General features: G+C 36.5%; 1 protein-coding gene across 1 annotated transcript in view; it reads left to right on the top strand.

Annotated features, from left to right (window-relative positions):
- Positions 1-26,534, top strand: part of Ddx10 (DEAD-box helicase 10) — a 179,742-nt gene that overhangs the window by 100,210 nt on the left and 52,998 nt on the right. Inside the window, exons 15-16 of the mRNA XM_036193779.1 lie at positions 1,898-2,059; positions 13,813-13,869. Of these exons, the coding sequence (XP_036049672.1) occupies positions 1,898-2,059; positions 13,813-13,869 (219 nt within the window). The remainder of the gene's footprint in view (positions 1-1,897; positions 2,060-13,812; positions 13,870-26,534) is intronic.

Genomic DNA, 26,534 nt, shown 5'->3' with positions numbered 1-26,534 from the left:
CTTCTTTCCTTTCTTCCTTCCTGGAAATTATTATTATTGTTATATAACCTCACAGTCTTATTTGATGATTACATCCTTCTTTTGTACTTGTCTACAAAGAAAGATATTTTGCTTGCTCTTGGGTTCCTAGCATAGTGCATAGTACCTAACATGTATTAAACCCTCAGAGCAATGTTTAGAATAAGTAATCTGTTACTCTAGAAAAATATGAGCTTTTCAAAGAGTTACACTATATATTTCATCATCATGGAAATGTTGTGGAATACTCATTATCCACAGTAGTATTTTTCTTTCTCATTTTGAAGTTAAAGAACTTGGTGTTATTTTGGGGTATAGGAATGAGCTGAAAAATAACAAGATAACAGTGTAATTTATAGTTGCCAGAAGTGGAAGACAAAGCCAATATAAGTGAAAAAAAATATTTATCAAACGACTATTGAGAATTGAGCACTCAAGAAGTGAGCTAGAGGAGAATGCAGTCGTGTCTCATGCCCTTGTAAAATGAGTGCTCTTAGCCTAATGAGCTTAGTGTGCTACAGAGTTCAGCTGCACAGATTACAGTAATTAGCTCCAAGATGATTATAAATCTCTTAACTGTATAATATTGCAGTGTGTGCTTGTTACTAAGAGGAGCTGTTTGTGGCATACATGATACTGAAACTTCTGAACCTCTAAAAAATGGGCTGCAATTTGTTTATCCCACAGAAAGGTATACTATATTAACTTCCTTTTGTGAATCAAGTTGGATGAGAAGTTTGAGTAACTGATGTTATCTGCATCACCATGGATCCCTGACACAGCTTTTGGGGCTCAGTGGTTACTGGCATAGTTTGTCATGCAGTTCCTTTGCCACCACCTTTGGTGTGGGAACCTCACCTTGAAGAATGACATGGGTAGCAAGGATGTATGAATACCTGTGAGATGTTTATCTGAAAATTTCTGTTTGCCTGAAGATTAGTTAGCATACTTTAAAGTCAGAGGTACAGATTTTAAATGCCCTGGCAACCTGTTTTTAAGTTAAAGCTGTTGTTATGTCAATGGGAACTGCTTTATCTGAATTGTTCAGATCTTATACTTTTATAGTGAGACAACAGAAATTGTTGAATTGCCTCTTTTTTTAGATCTAGAAGGGGCACAGGTGTCCAGAGAATAATAAATTTACTTAGCGTGACACAGTAAACTAGTGACAAAGCCAGAACATTCTGCCAAGTCTCCTTTTGGATCCATCTGCTTGTCACTTTGTTACTATCCATAAATTGCTATGTGGAATCATGAGCAGCCCATGAAGCCCAAACCAATTTTCTCCTTTATATTTAGTTATTTCACTCTGTAAGATTAGTTGATATGTGATTCGTTGACCAGTTTTTCTTATCACGTACTGTTACGGGCTCTGACGGTGAATGAGAAAAATATATAGATAGATACCCATAAGGATATTAGATTTACTAAAAGAAACAGGAATGTAAAATAGCACATTTTGATGAGCTGTGTTAGAGACATATACAAAGTACCTGGGTGTAGCTCAAAGAAGATACAGTGTCGCCCAGTTTTCTGCTCTGTGCAGATGATTTTGAGCTTAGTTGCAGGAGGACAGAACATTAACAAGTTTTGGCAAGTGTTTCTATTCTGTAATCACCTTGACCAAATCCTTTCATGAAGTAGTCTTTACTCATGTGCTCACAGTATAATGGCAGTATTGCCTTGGCTGTGAAATATGAAGGTCCTTTCTATGGCATCTTACTTTATTATGAAGTTTATGAGATGGTTTAAGAAATAACTTTTAAATAAAGTTTAAGAAAGTAGGCATATGCCCCATTTTAAATGAGTCCTCAGAAGCCAGCAGTTTCTGTGGACATCCCTTCCACCCTACCCTGTACTTACCCTTTCCTGTCTTCAGTTGGTTCAGCAGTGGCCACAGATTCAGAAGTCTGCAACAAATGATGTGGAGGAAGAAGACGACACTGGTGGCATCAACTTAGACAGAGCAAAGGAACGGCTTCAGGAAGAGGACAAATTCGACAAGGAAGAATATAGGAAGAAGATTAAGGCAAAGCATCGGGTAAGCTTTTTGTTTGTGTTCCTACAAATTTGTCCAACTTCTAATTCATTGGAAGTGCATTGATAACATTACTGTGATCATTGCTTTCACTGACACTTTCTTTGTGGCCAATTCACTGATTCCTTTCGTTCTTCTTCTGGAGACTGTATAATACTGAGTTGCCCCTGGAATCTGCTTTTGGTTCTGTGACTCAGATAGTATTACTGTGTTTTAAAGGTACAATTAGTAATGCCCTTATCATTCATGGGTCACATAGTTGAGGGTGGTTACTTAAGGTTATAGCATATGGTTATGTTTTAGCCCTCTTGATTTTTTTTTTTTTTTTGGTTTTTCGAGACAGGGTTTCTCTGTGTAGCTTTGCGCCTTTTCTGGAGCTTATGTGGTAGCCCAGGTTGGCCTCGAACTCACGGAGATCCACCTGGCTCTGCCTCCGGAGTGTTGGGATTAAAGGTGTGTGCCGCCACCGCCTGGCCGCCCTCTTGATTTGTAAATGCGCGGTATAATGTGTGAATGAAATCAAAGACTTCTGACTGTATAATTGAAATTCTTATTTGAGATAATTGGTGTTTCACATGTAATTGTAGGAAATAATACAGAGAGATCCTATGTTCTCCATTGCTAGAATTTTGTTATCACTAGAATATTTTAATAAGTGAAACTATACAATATATAGCCTTTTTGGATTGTTTTTTTCATTCAGCATTATCTCCTAGGAATTCACCAGGTTGGTGTATATAAGCAATTTTTTTTAAAGATATTTTAAAAGTTTATATTTATTTTATGTGTGTATTTGTTTGCGTGTATGTATATACACCACATATGTGATTAGTTCCTGAAGAGGTCAGAAGGGGGCATCAGATACCCTGGAGCTAAGTTACTGTTGTGAGCTGCCAATAGTGTGCTGACAACCAAATCTGGTTCCTCTGAGGAGTAGCAAGTGTTCTTAACTATTGAGCCATCTACAACCGTCTTTATTATTTTTCTAATACTGAGCAGTGGTCTATTGTTTGGATGGGCTTAGGATTGTTGTATTACTCACTCACTGAAGGACATTGGTGGTGTTTCCAGATTCATTTCATTAGCTAAATCTTTCTTTCTTTCTTTTTTTAAAAATTTTTATTTATTTATTATGTACATCATGTTCTGTCTGCATGTATGCCTGCAGGACAGAAGAGGGAACCAGATCTCATTATAGATGGTGTGAGCCACCATGTGGTTGCTGGGAATTGAACTCAGGACCTCTGGAAGAGCAGTCAGTGCTCCCAACCACTGAGCCGTCTCTCCAGCCCCTAAATTTCTTTCCATATTTGTTTCATTGTTTGATGATATCTTGTAAAAGAGACCCTCCCCCTTCCCCAAGATTGGGTGTCTCTGTGTAGCTTTGCGCCTTTCCTGGAACTCGCTTTAGAGACCAGGCTGGCCTCGAACTCACAGAGATCCTCCTGCCTCTGCCTCCCAAGTGCTGCTGGGATTAAAGGTGTGTGTCACCACCGCCTCGCAAGAGAACATTTTTATGTGTATAAGGCCCTGGTGACCTTAAACCTCAGTTCTCTGTTATCTTTGTGGGGGACATATGTATTATTGTTCTGCCATACTATGTAATTCCCTCAAAATGGGATTAACCACTAGATTAATGAGTCAGTCAATGAGACAAAGCATATGTACATTTTAATCTTTCTGAAACATGCCTCTAATAAAGCAGTGAGTGACTTCAGGATGGCACAATATAATATTTGAGAATCCTTGCCATACTACTGCATTTTATTTAAAAAACTTTTTTGTGTCTTTGGATGGGAATGTTATTGTTATCACCTTGAAAAGGATTCTTGGTAGATTTTTTGCTCCTTTTTTTATCTTGTAACTATTTAATAGTCCAGATCATACTTTTTCCTTTTATGAGAAAGTTATCATTTTTTAAAGACTTAATATAACTTTACATCAAAGAAAAAAGTACATATTGAAGATAGCTTCAGATATGGAAATGAGTGTTGCCAAAGCATTTTAGACTTGTGGAACACAAGTTGAACTGTAATGCTTGAGGTTAGATACTTATGCTATCAAGAGAGACAAGTATTTCTTGTATTGCTTCCTTTAGTACAGTGTGTAAACTGAAATTTGGAATTATTTGCTAAGATCTTTAGGAGTACTAAGACTATCAACAGCTTGCTTGCCATAGTTTAGATTTCAGTCTGCTCCAAGGGTTAGAGTGAGTGTAAAGAATGTTTCATATTTTATTACTTAAAAATTACAGTCAGTTATAAAAGAAGTGTGAAGATTTACATAAAACAAGATTTCTCCTTGCCTTTTCTTTCCTCCCACAGATGGCAACTGTCTATAGACTATCATTACCAAATGATATTATAGTGAGTTTCAAGTGGACTATTTATGCATGTATTTACATTCTAGAATGTGAAGGTAGAATACTAAAAGTACATGATCCACAGTCCTCAGGAAAACTGGTTAAAACATGGTTAGCTGTGAACAAGTTTGCATTGAACAAAATGTCTTTTTTCATTTTTTCCCTTTTGAATGGGTGATGTATCTACACGGTCTTGAAATCAAGATGATGAAAATGACCGAATATCCTGGCTCATACCTGTCCTCACCTCTGTCCTGGTCTCCTACCTTAATCACCCTTGTTTGTCTGGTTGAGACAAGGTTTCACGAGTGCTGCAGGCTGACTGGAACTTGCAGTGTGAACAGTGTTGCCTTCAATTCCTCATCCTGCTTCAGTCTCTTGAGTATTGTTGTTCCTGCTTTGTATCACCATGCCAGGTTAATGTAACTTTAATGCATCACTGTTAGCAAATAGTAGGAAGTCAGATATGTATATTTTTATTCATCTATATCAAATATGAGAATGTTAAACACTAAAAGTTGATAAGAAAAACCACTGTGAATACGAGATGTGACTGAATAAAATTTATGTGGGAGGAAGAAATGCCAGGAAACTGATCACATGCTTCTGCATTTGGCGTATTTATAAATAGATGTCACTTGTGAGTTTCATAAGTTACAGGATTTTTAAATGCATGTTTAAAATGTCTCAGGATGATAATTTCATGTTAAAAGATAATTCCTAAAGTGAGTTTAGTCTTAATGATTCATTTTGGTGGTAGTACTTCCTATTACGAATTAGTGGCTGCTTTTGGGGGCTGGAGAGATGGCTCAACAGTTTAGAATACTTACTGCTTTCGCAGAGAAATGAGTTTGACTTTCAGAACCCAGAATCCACATGGTGGCTCACAACCATCTGTACTTTTCCAAAATACCTGCTGGCTTATGCTGGACTCTTTGGGCATAAGGCATGTGTATGGTGACATTCATACATGCAGACAAAAAACTCATACACATAAAATAAATAGGTAAGTACATAAATAAATGTAAGAAAATGCATAGTGCACAGTTTTGAATGTCCTCAATCATTGTTACGTAGGTCTCACTCAGGTCCTTATGTTGGTCCAGTTATTCATTCTCTGTTCTAATACACCTGTCTTTGACTCCTGCTTTTGTCTACCCACCATTAGAAGCTATAAAATTTCGTGTGTGACAGAGGTATTCCTTTAAAAAAAGTTTTAGAAAACTCAGATATAAAGATCTTTTCCTTTGAGTTTTTGTGACTAGATTTTATTATATTTTAATTTGTATTTAAAAATTAAAAAGGCTATTTTGTCTGTCTGTATGTCTGTGAACCATGTGTGTGCAATGCCGATGAAGTCCAGAAGTCTGCATTGGATCCTTTGGAACTGAAGTTACAGATGTTTGTGAGCCACCATGCTGGTGCTGGTAACTGAATTGAGGTTCTTCGCAAGATCATCAGTTGCCCTCAACAACTGAACTATCTGTCCAGTCCCCAGTTGTAGTTTGATATGAATAGTTTTGCATATTTAGAGGCACAGCATGATGTTTTGCTGTATGTATACATTGTAGAATAATGAAACTTGGCTAACATACCAGTCACTTTTTAAGTTACTATTTCTTTGTGGTCTGAACATTCAACATCCTTACTACTAGCTACTTTGAATATATAGGACATTATTGTTATCATTATCATTTTTTACTATGGCCGCCACTCTTTGTAAAAGATCCCTACAACTTATTATGTCTGGATGAAGTTTTGTTCCTTTAACCAAGATACCACCCTCATTCCAAAGGTAGTCATCACTGTGTTTTATATTTCTGTCAGTTTAGTTTTCTTGGATTCCATGCCAGTGATACTATTTTTCTGTGCATGCCTTATTCACTTATGTTGGTGTCTGTAGATTTATTATGTTGTCACAAATGTCAGAATGGCCTGCTTTTTGAAGGCTGATTAGTATTCCATTCTTTTTTTTTTTTTTCCCAGACAGGGCTTCTCTGTAGCTTTGGAGGCTGTCCTGGAACTCGCTTTATAGACCAGGCTGGCCTCGAACTCACAGAGATTCACCTGCCTCTGCCTCCCGAGTGCTGGGATTACAGGTGTGCGCTACCACTGCCCGGCTTAGTGTTCCATTTTTTACACACATTAAAAAAAATCCATTTGTCCATTGATGTCACTTTGTGAGTATTAAGATTTTAATTTTTGGGGGGTTGGGGATTTAGCTCAGTGGTAGAGCACTTGCCTAGCAAGCACAAGGCCCTGGGTTCAGTCCTCAGCTCTGGGAAAAAAAAAAAAAAAGATTTTAATTTTTTATTTTGTGTAAAAGGAATATAATATGATAGTGTCATTGAGAGTAGAGCAGAGGTGCTTCTGTGCAGGAACATATAATTAAACCTGGCCTTCAGGTGCCTTCTCTTAACTGTTATAGGTTATTTAGCAGTTTTATTTGAATTTTTTTTTATGAGTTTGCACTGAAAATTTAAGCACCATTTTATTCTGAGACTTACTGGTAGTTGTGGTCAATAGGCTTATTACTTTTCTCTATAGAAAATCTTGAAATGTTCATCAGAAATAAAGTACAGCAAAAGTTATACTCTGGCACAGAGACAAAAGGTTTTGTGATATCAGTCAAAGCTGTTCTTACTGTAATGGGCTGGACATTTGCTCTGTGCTGTGATGCCATTTTAGCTCTGCAAAATTATGTTTTGCTTGATCTCTGCTGTCACTGCTGGTGATACAGAGAAATGACCTTAGAGAAGGCCTCTCATTCTCATGGAGTTCTCTATGAAAGCTTTATTCCTTTTAGATTGTAATTTTAATAGGGCAGTCCTGTCAAGAAGTGAGTCTGGAGTGCTTGTGACAGTGGTGCAGGCCTGACTGTTTCCACTTAATTATGAACATTAGAAAAATAGGGAAAATTAAGGGAACGTTGTAGAGAATCTGATTTGTTGTTGATACAGGACTAATTTGATATTGACTCTCAGTGACTTCATTTTAAACCATATGTAATAGGTCAAAAAAATAGAGAGATTGTAATAAGCCATCTTAGAAATAGTACCAAGACTATCAATAGTAGCACATGGCATTAGTTAACTGGGCTCTGTGTTAAATGCTTTATATACACTCTGCCATTGTATGCTAACAATTAACTTCTTAAAGAAGAAGGCCAGCCTCATTCTAGAGTGTAAAATTAAGACTTAGAAGAGTCAAGTGATGTGTACAAGTCCTACATCTTAACAAATGGAGCCTTTACTAAGGTCCCCACTACTTCTTGACCTTGAGCTGTTTAGGTTAAACCATGAAACATTGTCTTACAGAGAAGGGCAGTTCTGAAGCAGTAAATAAAAATTTAGTAAGTGATAGAAGTGGATGTTGGGTTTTGAAGAAGCAATGGTGACAAATTCTAGAAGCTGTGTTTCTAAAGAGAGGTGTGATTAGACTCAAATAAACTCAAAAACAAAATAAGTATTGTAGTTAGTCATTTAGTTTAGGGCCCCAGACCGGAACTTTTCCCTAAATGATCATTGCATAACAATGTCGGTACTAGTACTATAGTCCAGTTTTCAGTGGTTGTTGCCATTTAAAAGTCTAGGCAATATTGTAGACTACAAGCCTGCTTACATAGTTATAAGAAATTTTACTAAGGTTAGAAATTATGTCACGAGAGCAAGGGACTACTAAGCATTTGGTGTTAAACTCTAACAGACATTATAAGTGAGGCTTACTTACATGAGAAAATTCCTTTTTTGGTTCATCAGTTGTGTGATTCGTCTTTGAGATAATTTTTATCTTCCATTTTTATTTGTTGTTTTATAGATGAAAATATTGTAAATGCCGTGGTGATAGGTGGTTATAGCATGGAGAATAGTTGGAGACTGGGGTTGAAGAATGGAGAGCAGAGATTAGTACTATTGGAACTGAGACTGGCAGGATTGGGTCTCAGACCATGATGGTTGGCTAACGACTCAACCAACTGTAACCCAGTTCCACCACTGGAAACCTTGCCTGACTACAAAAGATGGCCAGTTTAGATCTGTATCCTCCACTACTAGGAGTTCTCACTAGGGTCACTCTCATAGATTCCAGGAAGTTTCCACTGCTCCCCAATTCTAGCCATCTCTTTCCAACCTTTTCCTCTTCCTCTTGATCCCTCCTGCTCCCCTCCCCACCCACTCCACCCCCAGTTCACCTGCAGAATCGGTTCTATTTCCCCTTTCTGGTGAGATCCATGCTTCCCCCTATAGCCCTTCTCTTTACCTAACTTCTTGGGATTTGTGGGTTATAGCTTGATTATCATTTACCTAACCACTAATATCCATTTATATGTGAATACATGCTATTTCTTGTCTTTCTGGGTCTGTGATACCTCACTCAGGGTGATTTTTTTCTAGTTCCATCAAATTGCCTGCAAATTTCATGTCTTTTTTTTTCTTCAAACTTCTGAGTAATACTCCTTTGTATAAATGTACCACATTTTCTTTATCTATTCTTCGCTTGAGGGACATCCAGGTTTTTTCCAGTTTCTGGGTATTATGAGTAAAGCTTCTTTGAACATAGTTGAGCAAGTGTCTTTGTGGTAGGATGGCGTGTCCTTTGGATACATGCCCAAGAGTGGTATAGGTGGGTCTTGAGGTAGATCGATTACTAGTTTGTGAGAAACTACCATATTGATTTCCAAAGTGGCTGTACAAGTTTTCACTCCCACCAGCAATGGGGGGGTGTGAGATGGGGGAGAGGAAGAAACTCATGTTTCCCTTGCTCCATATCCTCCTCATCAGCATGAGCTGTCACTGAGTCTTTGATCTTAGACATTCTGAGAAGTGTAAGATGGATCTCAAAGTAGTTTTCATTTGCATGTCCCTGATGGCTAAAGAGGTTGAACATTTTTTTTTTCTTAGTGATTGAGATTTCTCTATTGAGAATTCTCGGTTTAGATGTGTCCCATTTTTTTAAAACTTGGATTATTTGGTTTTTTAATATCTAGTTTCTTGAGTTCTTTATATATTTTGGATACTAGCCCTCTATTTGACGGGAGTTGGTAAAAAAATCTTTTCCCATTCCGTAGGCTGCTGTTTTGTCCTGTTGACGGTGTCCTTTGTCTTACAGAAACTTTTCAGTTTCATGAGGTCCCATTTATTGATTGTTGGTCTTAGAGCCTGAGCTATTGGTGTTCTGTTCAGGAAGTTGAACATACTTTCATTGAGCCAGGTCCCCTTCCTCACACTCCTGAGAAAGGTGAAAGTGCTGTTGAAGTGGCCGTGGATACCCGCTCTGGTCCTGTGTGAAGTCTGGGGGCTCTCATCTGTACTAGACTGTAGAGTTGCCTGATAGCTGGTCAGATGGTTTGTGCTGAAGAATGAGACTCATTTCTAAATCAGCAAATTCCTGTAGATGACCAGAGAGTGAACAAAGCATGAATGCTTTGCCCTGACTGCTGACCAAATTCATATTTCAAGGTACTTGCTTTTTTCACAAGGTGAGGGCCCAAAATTTCTGAGATGTCAAAGAAGGATAATAGTTATAAAGTGAGCATTTTGTACTTGAAATGTAATTTTCTGTTTTCTTCTCCTTTGTGAATTTGACTTCCATTATTGAATTTCATGCTTTCCTTTTACTTAATCACTTGTGCATAGCAGAACTCAAGATAAAATTCTGTCTTTTTGCGTGGTATAAAATGTTTTTTGGTATCAGTGTGTTCTCAAAATGATATTAAAAAAGGAATTTATTAAACTATATTAAGGGAGACCTCAGCTATTGAATATAATAATGTTTGGGTATCTCTTGTACCTAGTATAGCCTTTTGTGTTATTACAAACTCTTAAATAACAGTTTTTTCCTGTTTCAGGAAAGGAAAGGTACTTCTTGTGCCCATTTCCAGTTTCTGGATTATTGTAGTTCTACTTCCTGTTTGAAGGCCATTTCCTCCTTCTAGAATGCTAATAGCTTTTTATGATAGAGGAGTCCAGAGAGGATAATAGCAAGATGTGAGTGATATGAAGGATAGAGAAGTTTTCTAAAGATTTATTCTGATTTTTTCCCCAGATATTGAAAGATAGTTGTTCTTTAATTACCCCCCCCCCCCCACCCACACACATACATGCTTTCATGTCTTGGTCATGTGGCTTCACTTCCATTTCTTTGGATCTCTCTTATCTGTATGATGTCAGCAGAAGAAAATGTCAAAGGAAATACTGGGTTTGCATGTACAGTGAATTCTAATAGCTTACAAGTTTGAACCTTTTTTCAATTATTATTATCTGAGTCTGTGTATGCACACATGAGTACATTATGTGGTGGAGAGCACATACTCCATGGCACATTTGTTGAGCTCAGAAGACAACTTTGTGGAATAGGTTCTATCCTTTCACCTTTATGTGTGTTCTGGGAATTGAGCTCAGGTCACCAAGCTTGTACAGTAAGTACTTTTGTGTTCCCAACCTGACCTTTAAATATCATTTAGAGGTTGGAAAGATGGTTCAGCAATTAAGAACACATACTGCTCTTGTAGAGGACCTGAGTTTTGTTTCCAGTGGCTCCTATCAGATGATGCACAATCATCTTTAACTCCAGGGATTAGATATCTTCTTCTGGGTTCAGTAGGAACCATAACTAACATGTGCACCTACCCCCATCCCCACAATTCATATACACATAATTAAAAGTAAACTAAATATTAATAAAATATAATACCTAGTAACAGTAGTGGAATAGTTTTGAGATTTGGTGACAGTATTTTTTTTTTTCCGTTATGGCTAATATAGCTTGTTCAAAAGCCCAATGATACAGCCTAGGTTCATGTGAAAGGGTTTTTCTGATGCAAACACATCAATGTGTTTGTAACTTTGAAGTTCTATTTTCAGGTAGTTTTTGTTTTGTTTTGTTTTGTTTTTGTTTATTTTTTATTTATTTTTTTTTGAGGCAGGATTTTTCTGTATGGTCCTGGCTGCCCTGGAACTTGCTCTGTAGACCAGGCTGGTCTTGAACTCAAAGATCCACCTGCCTCTGCTTCCCAAGTGTTGGGATTAAAGATGTGTACCACCACTACTTGGTCCATTTTCAGATAGTCTTAGGTGTTAGGACAAGGCAAGTTATTGAAAATATAATAAAAATTTGTATGATTATAATTGTAAATTATTTCTTTTTCACAAAGAGCCTGACAGAAATTAAGTATATAAAATATTGTCAGGAGAAAAATAACATTAAAATGAAAAGACTTGATTATTAATAAAACAGTACCATTTGTACATATTGATAAGAGAAGACATGGTATATGACCCTACAAGGAAAATAATGGAGGAGTGTGGAGCATAATAATGCGCCAGAATGACATTGGGTTTCATAGATACAGGAGAGTCCTAGGCTCATGGCTCACTATGTTTATGCCTTTAATCAAGTAACCTAATTATATTGGTTGCCCATCTTTTAACCTATAAAATTGGGAGGGAATTTATCTCATAAGTTCTGAAACGCTATTTAAAAGTGACATGCAAATTACCTATCATATTGTGATAATTTAGAGCTATTACTTTTAGCAAGAAAGTAACAATACTAGTAATGTACAAACAGATAAAATTTTTTGTGGAAATACAATACAGTTTTTTGTTCACTCTATAGTTATTGAATGCCAGAAATAGCTATAGGTTTAAGATTAAGTTAAGCAGAAAAACTTAAACCATTTTGATTATTATTAAATAAAATAAAATATATTGTTATTTTAATGTTAGTCTCTAGGTTAGGAATACTTTTGGGTAGATAATAAGATTAAATTGTTCTTTTATTTAGGGAGAAAGAAAAAGACAAAATTACAGATAACATCTGCAAGCTAAGATAGCTCTCAAACAGGCCAAATAGCATGAATTACTTAGATGTTTTCTTTAATAATAGTACTTTGCTTCACTCTGTCATCTCTTAGTTTGCTGCTTGTCACAGAAAATCGGTAACTGGTACCAACTGTATAAAAGTTTTGGTATAAAGTGGTTTAGAAGCTGTATCTCTTTCCTTTCTTCTCCCTCTCCAAACCCTTAGAAAACATTGATATTTCTTGTAGCCCCACTAGGGGAGCAAGTCAGTGACAGGTGTGTGTGTGTGTGTGTGTGTGTGTGTGTGTGTGTGTGTGTGTGTGTGTGTGTGTAGGTCCGGGAAGAAAAATAATCACAGAAACAGTAATGCAGTGATAGGCATTAGAGATGACACATAACTAGTAGCCAAGTGAATTTGAGGTTTTATTAGTTTCCCTTCGAATCCAGTTTTCTGGGTTTTTGTTTTCTAGTAGATTTCATCTGCTGTGCAGTTAGAAGCGATTTAACCTACATCTAAAGCTCCATGGACTCCTTTTGGTATTAGTTAGTATTTAGTGTCCATTTAGACCTTAGCACTTTTATTTCTCTTTATCGGAATAATTCTATAAGCCTGGTCAAGGTATATATGGGGTTCCATTATCCATCAGCAGACTATGGAGTAAGAGGTTTTTTTTTTTAAACTCAAAGAAAGTCATGTATGAATAAAGCAGGAAAAAGTACCCAGCACAGAGCCTTGTTCACTGTCCCATTGCCAGTGGAGTTCATGGAATTAGGTTTGGATTTTTGCCTTACTATATGAGAAGAAAACTGTATTTTTTACATTGAGTTAGCCATTTATCCAAATTAAAAGGGAAAAAAAATCCTACAAGTTATTACCTACAAATTTTGGATTGAGAATAGACTTTTTGGTTTTTGGAGGAGATTGTGTTTCTTTTGTGAATTTAAAATGACATTCTTTTTTACTTTAGCAGAATCATTTTGTTTTGAACTTTAATACTGTATATGTTTTTCTTTCCCATTTTTACCTGTTTTGTAATCAGTGGAAAACTAATGGTGAAATTATAAAACAATTTAATAAAATATCATATTTCATAAGAATGACTTTTGGTTGCTTCTGAATGAATATCATTCATAAGAACCAAAGGTGAGGATTTTTTATGCTTTGTAAATTCTGTTTCACACTGAGGACAAGAGAAACAATCATGAGTGTATTTTTCTTTTCTTTTATTCTAGAAGATGACATTGATTGTGTACCAGTCATGTATCAGATATTGTACTTACAACCTGTATAATATATATTACTAAATGCATGGTTCTATTATTATCCTTTTAGGCTGAGCAAGAAGGTGTAAGTAACTAAAAATTGTGTAGTATGTAATGATGGAATTGATGTGATACCAGATCTGACCTATATTTACTCATTAAGAATTGTTAGGCCCGTCCTGCTATAGATATTCTGTAAACATTTATTGAAAAATAAATGTGAGGTATTGCCTCCAGTGTGCTTTACAAAGTAAGACTGAAGAGTGTATGTACTGCTTAACCTTCAGTATCTAGAAATTCACATACCTCTAATTTACCTTCTCTTCCTGTAGGAAAGACGGCTCAAAGAAAGAGAAGCCAGAAGAGAAGCCAACAAAAGGCAAACAAAGGTAAGGAGAGGTGTCTGTGTGTGTATGTGTGAACTCACAAGTTAGTATCTTCATATCTATACTGTTTTGTTCTTTTCATAAAACAGGTCTGCTAAGATATTTGACAAAGATAATCATATAAAATAAGGACAATCTTTTGTAATATTGAAATTAATTTAAATCACTATTTTTTCATATATATATATATTGGTTTTGAGACAGGATTTCTCTGTGTAGTTTTGGTGCCTGTTCTGGATCTCACTCTAGACCAGGCTGGCCTCTGTAGATCCGCTTGACTCTGCCTCCCGAATACTGGGATTAAATGCATTTATTTTTATGTTTATTTTTATATCAGGGCATTCTGATCTGGTTGGATTTGAGCCCTTGTGGTGTATTGTTTACTTTCTTATTTGTTTTCCTTTATGAATGGTTAAAAATTAAAATTGCTAATTTGCAGTCTTGACTGCTTGACCCTCCTGGCCACCTTTTCTATTAATTATAGAAGACAGTTGACTTTGTGGGCCAACTCTGACAAGATTTGCATATCTGTCTTTTTTAGACTAGAAATATGGCCTGTTTGTACTCAATTGGATAATCTGATAATAGATTACTGTGAGAATATTGGTTGATTCGCTCCTCCTTTGATGATCTAGATGAAACACTCTATCAGCGTTAGTGTATCTCATAAATGTGTATCGTTTCCCTGGAATTTATATGTAAAATTATAAGTACCATCCATATACAGCTATGGTTTTTTGTTTGTTTGTTTTGTTTTGTTTTGTTTTTCGAGACAGGGTTTCTCTGTGTAGCATTGCACCTTTCCTGGAACTCGCTTTGTAGACCAGGCTGGCCTCGAACTCAGAGATCCACCTGACTCTACCTCCTGAATGCTGGGATTAAAGGCGTGGGTTTTAATCTGGTATGCTTAACACTTGAGAAGGTTTCAGCTCCAGCATTCTGGGGGCATTTAATAGATTTCCTAGACCCAGGGCCAAATACTGAATGCCATTTCTCATGCTGTATATGCCATGCCTGACTAGCCATGATTTTTTTTCTTGGCAGTTAGCGAAGATCTGATTCTCTTGAGTAAGTCCATAACAGATGTTCTTTGCCCCACCCCCACCCTATCCCCATGCTGTCCATAGCACTTAGAAAGCAAGTGAGAGATGGTAACTCATGGTATAGTTTCGAAGTGGGAAGCAATTGCACTATAGTGTAAGAGGAGAAAATTGCATAGATTCACTATCAAAGAGCACTCTCTTTAGAAGTGTTTGAAAATGAAAGCTCTAGAATGTGCAGCCTGTTAATGCTTCTGCATATGTTTATCATACAAGGTTGAAGTGTCATGGCCTAGAAACTAGATCATAGCAACTATACTAGATAAATATAATTAAAGAAGAAAATCTTACCCTCCGTGAAAACAGTTGACATTATGGGTATTTTGTGTTCAGTGTTAAGCCCATTTTGTTTTCCTAAGAAGCTCTTATTTCCAGATAGGAAAGTAAGAAAGTCACATTACTCTATTTCCTTTTATTTTTTACATTTGTATGTAGAGTCTACCTTTGTATTTGTGGGTTCCATATCTATAGAGTTTTCCATCTATAGATCAGAAGTATAGTTCATCCTACATCTGTAATGAACATGTATAGATTTTTTTGCATTAGTTTTTTTTATTTTAAAGATTTTATTAAAGATTTTATTTTTATTTTCATTACATATACTTGTTTGTGGTTGTGTGGAGATGTGTGCACATGAGTGCAGGTGCCTGTGGAGGTCAGGTCTCTTGGAGTTGGAATTATAAGTGGTTTTGAGCCACCTGATATGGGTGCTGAGAACTGAATTTGGGTCCCATGGAAGACTAACATGTGCTTATAACCACTGAGCCATGTCTTCAGCTGTTTTTTAAAAAAGAATTTTAAAAATTATGTATGACTTACATATTATTGGGTATTATAACTCTGGTGTAACTTAAACTATAGGGATTTGGACATTTTGAAGTTCGGGTGTTAAGGGTGGATGAGAATCTTGTTTGGAACCAGTTGCATTTTGGTCTTGAGAGAAGACTACTCAGTATGGTTGTTTTTATATTTATTGATGACGTGTGCTTGTTCTTTCATAATGGATTGAATTTGAAGAATTTTCACTTAACCTGCTTCTAGATCCTTTCCTTTAGTCCCGCTATAGATGGGTGTCTCTGTATAGTCTTGATCCTGTTTCTGTTGGGATAGCCTGCTGTTTAGACTTTCATTAGGGCTGATTTCACATCTGAACTTTTTCCTCTCCTCTCCTTTTTCATGTTTTTCCTGTGGGGAGGAGAGGGACTTCCTTGTCAGGAGAAGACCTTTTACTGTCTAGCCATGAGAAGTGTGCTGAGAATCAGTAAAAGGGGAAGACTGTGCCAATGATGAGGTTCTTCTGTTCGCCGGGACCTTTAGTAGACAGAAGCTTTCTTAGAGACGCTGTGAATCATAACTCTCTTCTTGGGGTACAGATATGAGAGCCATCTCCTTTGAGTGGTGTTACCATAGGGCCAAGTGGCAGTTTATAATGCTGTCTCTGACATTCCTCAGTATACTGAGGTAAGATGAGAGAATAATGAATCTCTTAGAAACTTGATAAATTATTTTGTTGAAGTTTATATCTATGGTCTGTTGTAAGAAGAATATGAGAGCGAAATTTTTATGATTTCCTGAGTACCCAATATTTAGTGGTTTGGGAGATACGGATTTTTAAAATTACATGTATTTATTTTATTGGTGAGTATGTTACTTGCATATGTGCACGCGCGTGGGTGCACACCCCAGCCCCCACCCCATCCTACCCCACACCGGCACATGTGGAGGTCAGAGGACAACTTACTGGAAGGCTCTTCTTCTACCACATGGGTCCTAGGATTGAACACAGGTTGTCAGACATGTTGTCAAGCACCTTTGTCCACTGAACATTTTACTGGCCCAAGATACAGATCTTTTAGGTATGAAAACTTTCTTTAGTAAAGAAATTCTGAAGAACAGGACTGCTTCTGTTTCAGCTAATAAAATGATATATAGTTGTTGTGGTAATCAGCAGAGTACATTGGTTTTGGAGTTAAGTTGTGTGGGGAATCCAGCTCCATCTCGTTATTTAGCTAGGTTTCCTGTTGCTCTGATGGCTGGTCACACGTGTTAATTGTAAAACTGATGGTTGGAAGGAGTTTTGCAGTTATGTAAAGAAAAAAACAGCAGTGCAAAACTGGAGATACATCCCCATAGTTCTCAGGGCTCTGGCAAGTTTTAAAAGTAGGGTTTATTAAGCACAAGTGTGAAGCTGATGGAATAGGAATTGGTGATAAAGGAACAAGAGAACAGATTAGAAGACTGAAGCACTGGAAAGTGACATTGTGTTGAAATTTAAAACAATTCATACATTTTGAGGTTGAAGTTTTATAATCATAAATCTTTCTAGTTTTATTGCTGGGATGCTTAATTTACTTGACAACATGGTCTTAAGAATAGTTTACCCAGCAGATAAAGGCAAATAAAAGGGAAATAGCGGAGAAAAAAAGTTAAATAAAAGGCAGGAGGAGTAGACAAGAATACCATGGACGAGAAAAGAAAGTAGCAAGAGATGAGGAAGAAGAAAAAGCTTTACTAAGAAAGTGCATGTGGCAGTAGGCTCAGCTCAGACAGACAATATATAGGGTCAAGTATTCCCACACTCGTTTACTGGGAGCAGCGCTCACCAACTGACAGTAGCCTTCAAGTGATGGACCTGAGCCTGAACTCAAAAGGCAGACCAACATTTGCAGCCACATATCTGTCTTTCACTGCTATAGAACCTGAAGATTCTGAAGCTCCAGCCATCTGCTTTACATTCACAGTGCTGTCACTGTGACAGCATGGCAGCATGATTAATACTTAGAGAATCTTGAAAGTATGAAAAAGGGCCCTGTGCCTGTACATATCTCAGTGCTTGTGTTTACTTCCTACTCCCAACACATTTGGGAAACACCCCCAGTTTGAACAGTAGCCACCCTAGGGAGTATGAGCTGGGGAGTTTTGGGGAGAGTTAACCTGTCTAGCCCACAGACTGCAAAGCTAAGTGTGGCCACCAGAGGCCCCTGATATACCAGAGAAACTATTAACATGAAAACAGTCTGGCTGACATTATAACACCTGTCAAATGCAAACACCAGTATTTGCTATAGAAAAGAAGAGTTGGTGTCTTAGTTAGGATTTACCACTGTGATAAAGGCCATGACCAAAAGCAATTTGGGAAGGAAAGGGTTTATTGCAGCTTACAATTATAGGGCATTTTGAAGGGAAGTCAGGGCAGAAACTCAAGGCAGGAACCTGGAGACAAAACCTGATACAGAGGCCATAGAGGAACACTGCTTACTGGTTTACTCCTAAGTCTGTTCAGCCCCGTTTTTTATATAACCCAGGATCACCTACCCAGGGGTTGTCCCACCCAAAATGATCTGGTACCTCCTATATCATCATTAATCAAGACAGTACCCCACAGACTTGCCAACAGGCCAGTCTTATGGAGGTATTTTCCTCAATGAAGATGCCTTCTTTCCAAGTATCTAGGTTTGTCAGGTTGACAAAAACCAACCAGCAGAACTGGCATATTCACATTTACCATTCCCCCACTCCCGGCATATATATGTTGGCAGCTTCCAGTTTTCAAGGACCCAGAAATTAGCTTCTCTAAAATGTAATCATCTTGTGTGTGTGTGTGTGTGTGTGTGTGTGTGTGTGTGTGTGTGTGTGTTTTGTTCAAGATATTAGAACAGTTCACTTAGAAATCAAATGACTCATTTAGGGTACTCGCTATTAGTAACTAAATAATTGGAATGAGATATTTTTGCTTCCCCAAATGACAAAGTAGTTTTGCTGTATTACATGTAAAATTCTTTTTTTTAGTTTTAGTTTTCCTTCAAGAGTAGTCCGCTTAGTAAATTTCCCAGAAAAATGTGCTTATGAATGCCCCTGATTTCAGTAGAGTTGGGAGAATCAGGAGTTCAAAGTCATTCTCAGCTACATAAGGAGTTTGAGGCCAACCTGAACTACATAAGACCTTGCTTTGTAAGGTTCCCCAAATAAAATCATAAGAAATATCCAAGCCAACAGTTGTGCAGACTTACTGTAGAAACAAAAACATGAAAAGCAAAGCAACATGATTCCTCTAAAATACCATAGCTTTTCAACTTCTTAATTTAAAGATACTGAAAGAGGTAGTGCTGGACAAAGATTTCCAGTTTCCCAGTAAGAATGATCAGTGAATGACTTCAAAATAGATCTAAATGAAGAGATATTCCGCAACAGAAGACAGAACTTCAGCATTATGAATGAAAAAAGTTCCAACTATGGAAGAAAACAAATTCATCAAGGAAATGAAATTAGAAAACAAAAAAGTCAGAAATGGGGCCCGAAGAGATAGCTGAGTTAAGAGCACTTCTTATGGAGGCCTCAGGTTCAGTTTTCACCACCCACATAACAGTTTACAACCTATCTGTACCTGCAGTTTCAAGGGATATGATGTCTTCTTCTGACCTCTGGGCATTAAAAGCAAATAATTGCCATTCAAGATTGACATTTCTAGCTAAGCTGTTTTTAAAATTAATAATGAAATATAGACATTCAAATATAAGCATAGACTAATGCTGTTCTTGACAAAACCAAGCCAATATTCCAGAAAATACTAATACCTAAAAGAATAGTATACATAGAGGAGGTAGAAGGACAGTTTTAAGCATGAGAGGACAAGAAAGAATCCAATTAATAGAAGAAGTAGATAAAGGAGAGGTAGAAAGAAATCTGTCCTGTCTAACACAGTCAAACAGCAAATCCCTAATATTAATAGGGATAAAAGGACAGAATACACAGTGATCAAACCAACCAGAGAAATAACCAGTAAAACCATAGAAATTAGTAACCATCTCCTAGTACCAACCTTAATCTTAATAACTGCTTCAGCTGACCGACAAATAGCACATACTGGCTGACTGGATCATAAAAAGACTAGATCCAACTATCTGCTTTCTCACAGAAAACGCCAACAGCAATTCAGTGAAAGTACAGAAAGCAATGAGTCAAACTGAAAACAAGCTAACATGGCTATTCTGATATTTGGTAAAGAAAATTACATGGCTATTCTGATACTTGATAAAGAAAATTACAGGGTTGGGGATTTAGCTCAGTGGTCGAGCGCTTGCCTAGCAAGCGCAAGGCCCTGGGTTCAATCCTCAGGTCAAAAAAAAAAAAAAAGAAAAAGAAAAAAAAGAAAATTACAAACCAAAATCACTTAAAAGAGGTAAAGCGATAAACCACTATTAATAAAGTGTTTTATTCAGCAAGATGAATACTTTTTACATGTGCTCTGAATATGTCGCAAAACAAACATTAACAAGTATATAGAAGGTCTGATAGAATATAGTTCCTCATATAGTAATAGTGGGTGATTTCAATATTCCACTCTTATTTTTATAAATAGGTCATCCAAACCCAAAATCAATAATAAAATATAACCCTCCCCAGATTAAACTACAGCACGAATCATATGTACTTAATAGATATCTACAGACAGAATATTCTGTTTGGTCAGAAACAATTACCCAGTGATGTTGTTAAATGACTCTTGAATGCATGAGTGTACTGGAGTTTGGGTTTGTTGACAGACACTTAAAATGCAAGAATAGTTTTTAGTATTCAGTACAAAGCTTACATATATATGGTATTTAAACAGAAGCATCTATATTCCTAATAGACTCCAAGACAGTCTCAGAGAGAGAGAGGAAAAGATGGGGAACATACTAATCTCTCATCAAAAGAAATCAGGGTTCTGCCTTTTATCTCTAAAGGAGGAAGGAGTCAGTAGGAAATGAAAACAGATAGTGAACATAGCTAACAAAGAATAAGCTTTGCATTGATTATTAAAAACCATTCTTGGTTTTGGAGGTGGATGATAGGGGAAAGTGATTTCCTATTTGTAAGAATTTATGGTATCTGTCACCTCTTGTGTTAGTGGCATTGGGTTTTGTGGATAAGACTTTTGGGGATACATTTTTACTCATTGTTACATGTGGGCTATAGAGTAACAAAGCTTTATTGTTTCTTCTTTTTGAACCATAAAGACTTTCGTTGGAGAGCACCATAAACTGGTGCTCCAAAGACTCTAAAGTTAGTAGCTACAGAAATTTCTCCCTGTAAGTCATCATGTCTCCAAGAAGAATTTCTTTTTCTCTCTTACATGGTATTTTGTTTGCTTGTTTATTATTATTTTAAACAATAAGTGATTCATCTTTGTTGTATTTTCTTGCTTTGGGGAAAAGATATTGTCAGGTATCAGTAATGTTGTATGCAGAAAGATTTTTTTCTTTTCCATGTTTTTTTTTTTATTACTAATGTATTTCAGGATTGAAAGATTTCTTTACTTGAAGAGAACTCTTGAATTTATTTGTATGGTGTGTTGGTATAGCTTTTATAGATCACCTGGAATGTTTTAGCTTTTCAAGTACTTTCATTAAGATTATCTTATTTGAGCAAAAAGCTTAGGAGATAAGTGGAAGCATTACAGTTTTTCACCTGCTGAAAGAATGTTGAATCAAGAAGTCTAATTAACTGACTTGGCTTAGATCATATTTAATTGGTGGGATGAAAATGTCTTAGGACTCCAAAAAGGTCTTCTGGCCTTGTTTAGGAGTTTATCTGTTTTGTTTTGATTGAGGTTTTTACTTGAATGATTCCTACTTGTATTGCTGTGGGCAGTATCCAGAGTGTTTAGGAGAGAGTGATAGAATTGAGTCCCTGAGTTTATATCTGGTTCTTCTAAACCATTGATGATTTATATGCAAGAGCACTCTAGTTCCCTAAGCTTTACTACTCTGGAGAAATGTTGGTAGTTTCTGCTAAGGTGAGTATTTGCCTATGCAGTGTGCCACACTTCCTGTCTAGGCATGTAACTAAAGAAATGCTTATGACAAAAACTGTTCACCTAGCAACACTAGTTGTAATCATCAAACATTGGAAGTTACCCAAATTATAGAGCAGATAAATTGTAGTATAGTCATACACTGAGATATTATATATCTATCATTGCTATATGCAGCAACAGGAACAAATTTCACAAATATAAATTGAGCAAAAATAAGACAGAAAGAGTTAATATATAGTACTCCATTTATGTAAACTCTTTCTCAAAGCAAAACTAATGTTCGGGATTATAGTTACGATTCAGGACTGATTTTGTGGGGAAGAAGAGTATTGACACTGAGAAGGCAAGATGAACTTGGGAGATTTCTGTGGAGCTTGAGTTCTGGTTCCTAGTCTGGTCAGTTAGTAATGTGTTTGTGACCTTTAGCTGGGCTGTATGCTTGTGGTCTGTACATGGTCCTAAACGAACAGTATACTCGTTACCGTTTTCATTGCTGTAGCAAAATCCCTGACAAGAACCACTTCAAGAAGGAGGGTTTGTTTTGGCTCATGGTTTGAGGGTGCAGTCCACCATGGTAAGGAAGGGAGCCAGAGCAGTGGGAGCTCAAGGCAGCTGCTCACGCTGTGTTCTTTCTCAGTCAAGAAACTGAAGTGAAGTGTTCATGCTCAGCTTGTTTTCTCCCATTTTTATTCAGTCCTGGACCCCATCTCATCCAATGGTACCACCACTGCCCAGAAATTTGTTTCCATGGTTATAATCAAGATTTACCACCACACATATCATACTTCAATTGAGATTTTATTCTTATTGAAAATGAAGAGGTAGATTAGATGCCTATAAGTATTTTCAGCACAGATGTTTAAGTTTGGAGATTTTTGAATATAGGATATTATGAATAACTCTTATAAATAATAAGAACTATAACTCCTAAAAGGGGAGCTTAAATGAAAGCTCTGAAAAGTTAATAATTTATATTCTTCAAATACATTAATTTTGAGATCCCCATGTTCCAAGAAGCGTGATGACTCATTTCCTAAGATTTATATTATTATTTCTCTCAAATAAGAAAATGTATATTCCTGTGATTCTATAGCTTAGAAAATGCTGCAGAACAGTATACATATGACTTTAAAGTTCCCTTACCAATAATCATATTGATTATCTGTTTTGGATTGGAAGATGATTACTAGTAGACTTAGGATTGATTGTTTCATTTTACCCGTCTTGATTTTGGCCTCTGTTCATCAGTTTCCCCCTTTATTACAGGTACATTTCATTTTTACTTCATAAAGACATATATTTATTTTACATTGGAAATATACACTTTCAAGTCCATCCATTTATTTTTACTAATACAACCACCTTTGGAAGCAACAAAGTATATTCTAAGAAGACTTCAGCCTCATTGAAATTTTTTTAAAAACATGATTGGTATCAAAATTGTAAACATGATTACTAGTGAGCCTTTTTTTTTTTTTTCAAGTCCACCTACAGTTAAATTTTTTGACCTTGTCAGTACAACTGGTACTTGGTATTTTGTAGTGCTCCTTTGAGAAGAACAAACTAACGGAAGAAAAGAACAAATATTCTCTAAGCGAAGGTGGAAAGATTAGAATGGAAGAGAACATCCATACTATGAATTCTTCTGCATTGTGATTATCTGATCATAGGTTATAGGTCTCCCGTCATCAGTAATTGCCAGGTTCCTGAGTTGCTCTCAGAAGAGCAAGAGGTTTGGCAGTTCATTGCAGCCAATAAGCTTTGTGGTGTAGGTCATATCTTCTGAACCCTAGTTTCCTCTTCTGTAATAATGGTAGCAATGTAGCCTGCATCGTCAGCCTTCCAGGGCTCATGTGAGGATTATATATCTATATAGTGAGCTGTGAATCACTTTTTGAAATGTGAATTATTGCTATCAGCACTATATGTCTTTTAAGGCAAGCTTGTACTGAGATACCCAGAATCAATAAAGCTGGAAGGTATTGTCACTAAATAGCTGAAAGATGCTTCAGCTGCATCATCCTTCCTTTTTCTCTCCCATCTAACTATTTGGGGGAAAGGCTTATTTGCATGCCTTTATGTAGTACGCATGTATATAATTAAGATACTACAGCCACCCCCACTAGGAGCCAGAGATCCAAGTCCAAATTTGCTCCTTTATACATTTTTGCATTATAACCTGAGGTACTTTAAACTCCTGAGATAAACCCATTTTGGTTTGCCTTATGCTTCCATAGGAGATTGTCTATTTGAGGATAAGTGTATCCTCAATCAGTTCAAGCTCAGCATGCCCAATTCTAGTTGTGTCTCTTAGTACTTGATTGCATGCAGGCCAGAACGTGTTGTTCTTGCCCTGTAAACCTTCACACAGCATGTAGAACCAGTATAAGCAATGAAAAATTATTGCCCAGAGCTATGGAAAATATGAGGACAATTAGAATTTGGCTTCTCTGTGTGAGAATATGTGAATCTTGTATGTTCATTTCAGTATTAGAGGAAAGAGAAAGCCCTGAGAGTGAATACACTGGTAAAAGTACCCTTGGTGGTTTACACAAAACTGATGCTAACCTAAAGGATCTAATGGCCTGAGATTCTGGTCTTTATATTTAGTGTTGGCAATAGGTCACTATGGCATTGAATAAATCTCGTAACTACTATGACTCAGGTGTTCTAGACCAGATAGATGTTTTGCAGTACCTTTTTCAGGTTTACAATTCTAATTCCTTTCTTACCTATTAGGTAATAAAGTATCCTCTATCACTTTTATGTTCTTTTAGACCATTCTACAGAGCATTTGCAGGTGTGTGGGTTTATTCTCACAGCATCTTCAAGAGGAGTTGAATGTAGAAGAAAACTATAGTCATCACAGTGTAGAATATTTATTTGACTTTCTTAGGGTTTTTGGAGAACATATTTTTGAGAATATAGAATATATCAGATTTTCCTGGCATACAAAAGGGATGACAGGAAACAAAGCTAAAGAATTTGATGAGTAATAGAGGCTATTCGATGCAAAAGGTGGGAGGATTCAGAATAATTACGGGGGAGTGCCTTGGGATTTGGGGAAGAGTACAATATAGGGTAGGAGGATGGTCCTAATAGGAGTCATCGTTTTGCTCTCGACTGGTTGTGCTTGTTAGTTTTGATAATGGCAAGGTAGAATTAAACCTTTTCTTGAGGAACTAACAGTGAATTGGAAGAAATTTGAAAGAAATTTGCCTTTATGAGCCTGGTTTATTTCATTTAACGCCATGCGCTCTAGTTTCATTCATCTTTCCTTTTTGCATGTGGCATAATTTCTTTTATGGCCGGATAAAATGTCATTATTTACATCACATTTTCTTTAGTCATTTATTAACAGATTAACAGGTTAATTTTTTAACTTGGTTGTTGTAAATAGTGCTTAAATAAACATGAATTACGCAATTATCTCTAGTGTAGGTTGACCTTGATTTCTTGGGGAATACACCCAGGTGTAGTGGTATGATTTCCTGGAATTTTGAACGATGTTAACATTAAACAGTGAAAAGTGCTTTCCCAAGTTCCTTCCAATGAATGAGCTCAATGGGGAAAGCAGTTTTCATTATTTAATGTTCATATCTGAAAATACTAATATTTAAATGTTAGAGGGATCTTTTAGAATAACACATGTTTGATGTCCCTGAATCTTCCTGTTTGACATATTTCATCATATATTTTTTATTGAGAAAGTTTTTATTAACATTTATTTTGTAGGTCTGCTATCATACTGAAGGTCATTTAATGTATAAACATTACTCTAAATTTCATTCTGAGCAGACTGTGGGTCGTCAATATGGATGTCAAAAATAAGAGTGAATGCATGCTTAAATGTATTCATAGATCATAAAAACTCAGTTTTGTTCTTGTTTGATATTCTGTAATTTTGTGAGAAGACTTCTGTATATCAAGAGAAGTTTGGTAGATACGCTCTTTTCCAAATCGTGCTTTTATGAAGTGTGCTAAACCTGTTAAATATTTTTACAGACATTTTGACAGTTAATATTTTTACCTTCACTGTAGAGAATTTTGATAAAATGTGGATATATATTAGAAGGCTAAAATTCAAGAACTTCTGGCATCATTTATGTGATTTTCCCCTGTCTAGAAATCTGGGAGTCATTTTCAGTGTTTCCACACTTACATAATTGTGTCAAATTTTTGTAATTCTATTTTAGTAAATCATCCAAACCAATAAGTACTTATCTAATGGGGTGTCTTACATTTCAATACTGAGACATGGCATTGGCATCTGTGAATGTGTTGAGCCAAAGTCATAGCTACCATAACGTCCCTGTAGAACTATATTTTGTTTAATTTATTTGATTTCTACTGTGAAAAACAGTAATATCCATTACTACAGGGAACTATTTATTACAAGATATAACTTCAAAAATTAAAGCTATAGCCAGTTGCCTATTTGACATCTCTATTTGGATTTTTAGTGAGAATCTCAATATATCTAAATTCAGCCTTTATATCTTTGTGTCCCAAATATGTTATTCCCATGGTCTTCATTATCCCAGTAAGTAATACACCCGTCCTTTTATTAGCTGGGCAGAAATCTTAGAAACACTGTTGACTTCTCTTTCAGACTCTACCAGAGCTTACCAGTAAGTACTATTTATTTTACCTTAAAAATAGGAAATTTGGAAGCTGGCCAGGTTGGCGCTTGCCCTTAATCCCAGCACTTGGGAGGCAGAGGCAGATGGGACTCTGTGAGTTCAAGGCCAGCCTGGTCTACAAAGCAA

This window comes from Onychomys torridus, chromosome 7 (assembly GCF_903995425.1).
Source record: "Onychomys torridus chromosome 7, mOncTor1.1, whole genome shotgun sequence".
NCBI classification, from domain to species: Eukaryota; Metazoa; Chordata; class Mammalia; order Rodentia; family Cricetidae; genus Onychomys; species Onychomys torridus.
Note: the sequence above shows the minus strand (reverse complement) of the source record. Positions and strands in the feature narration are given on the sequence as shown.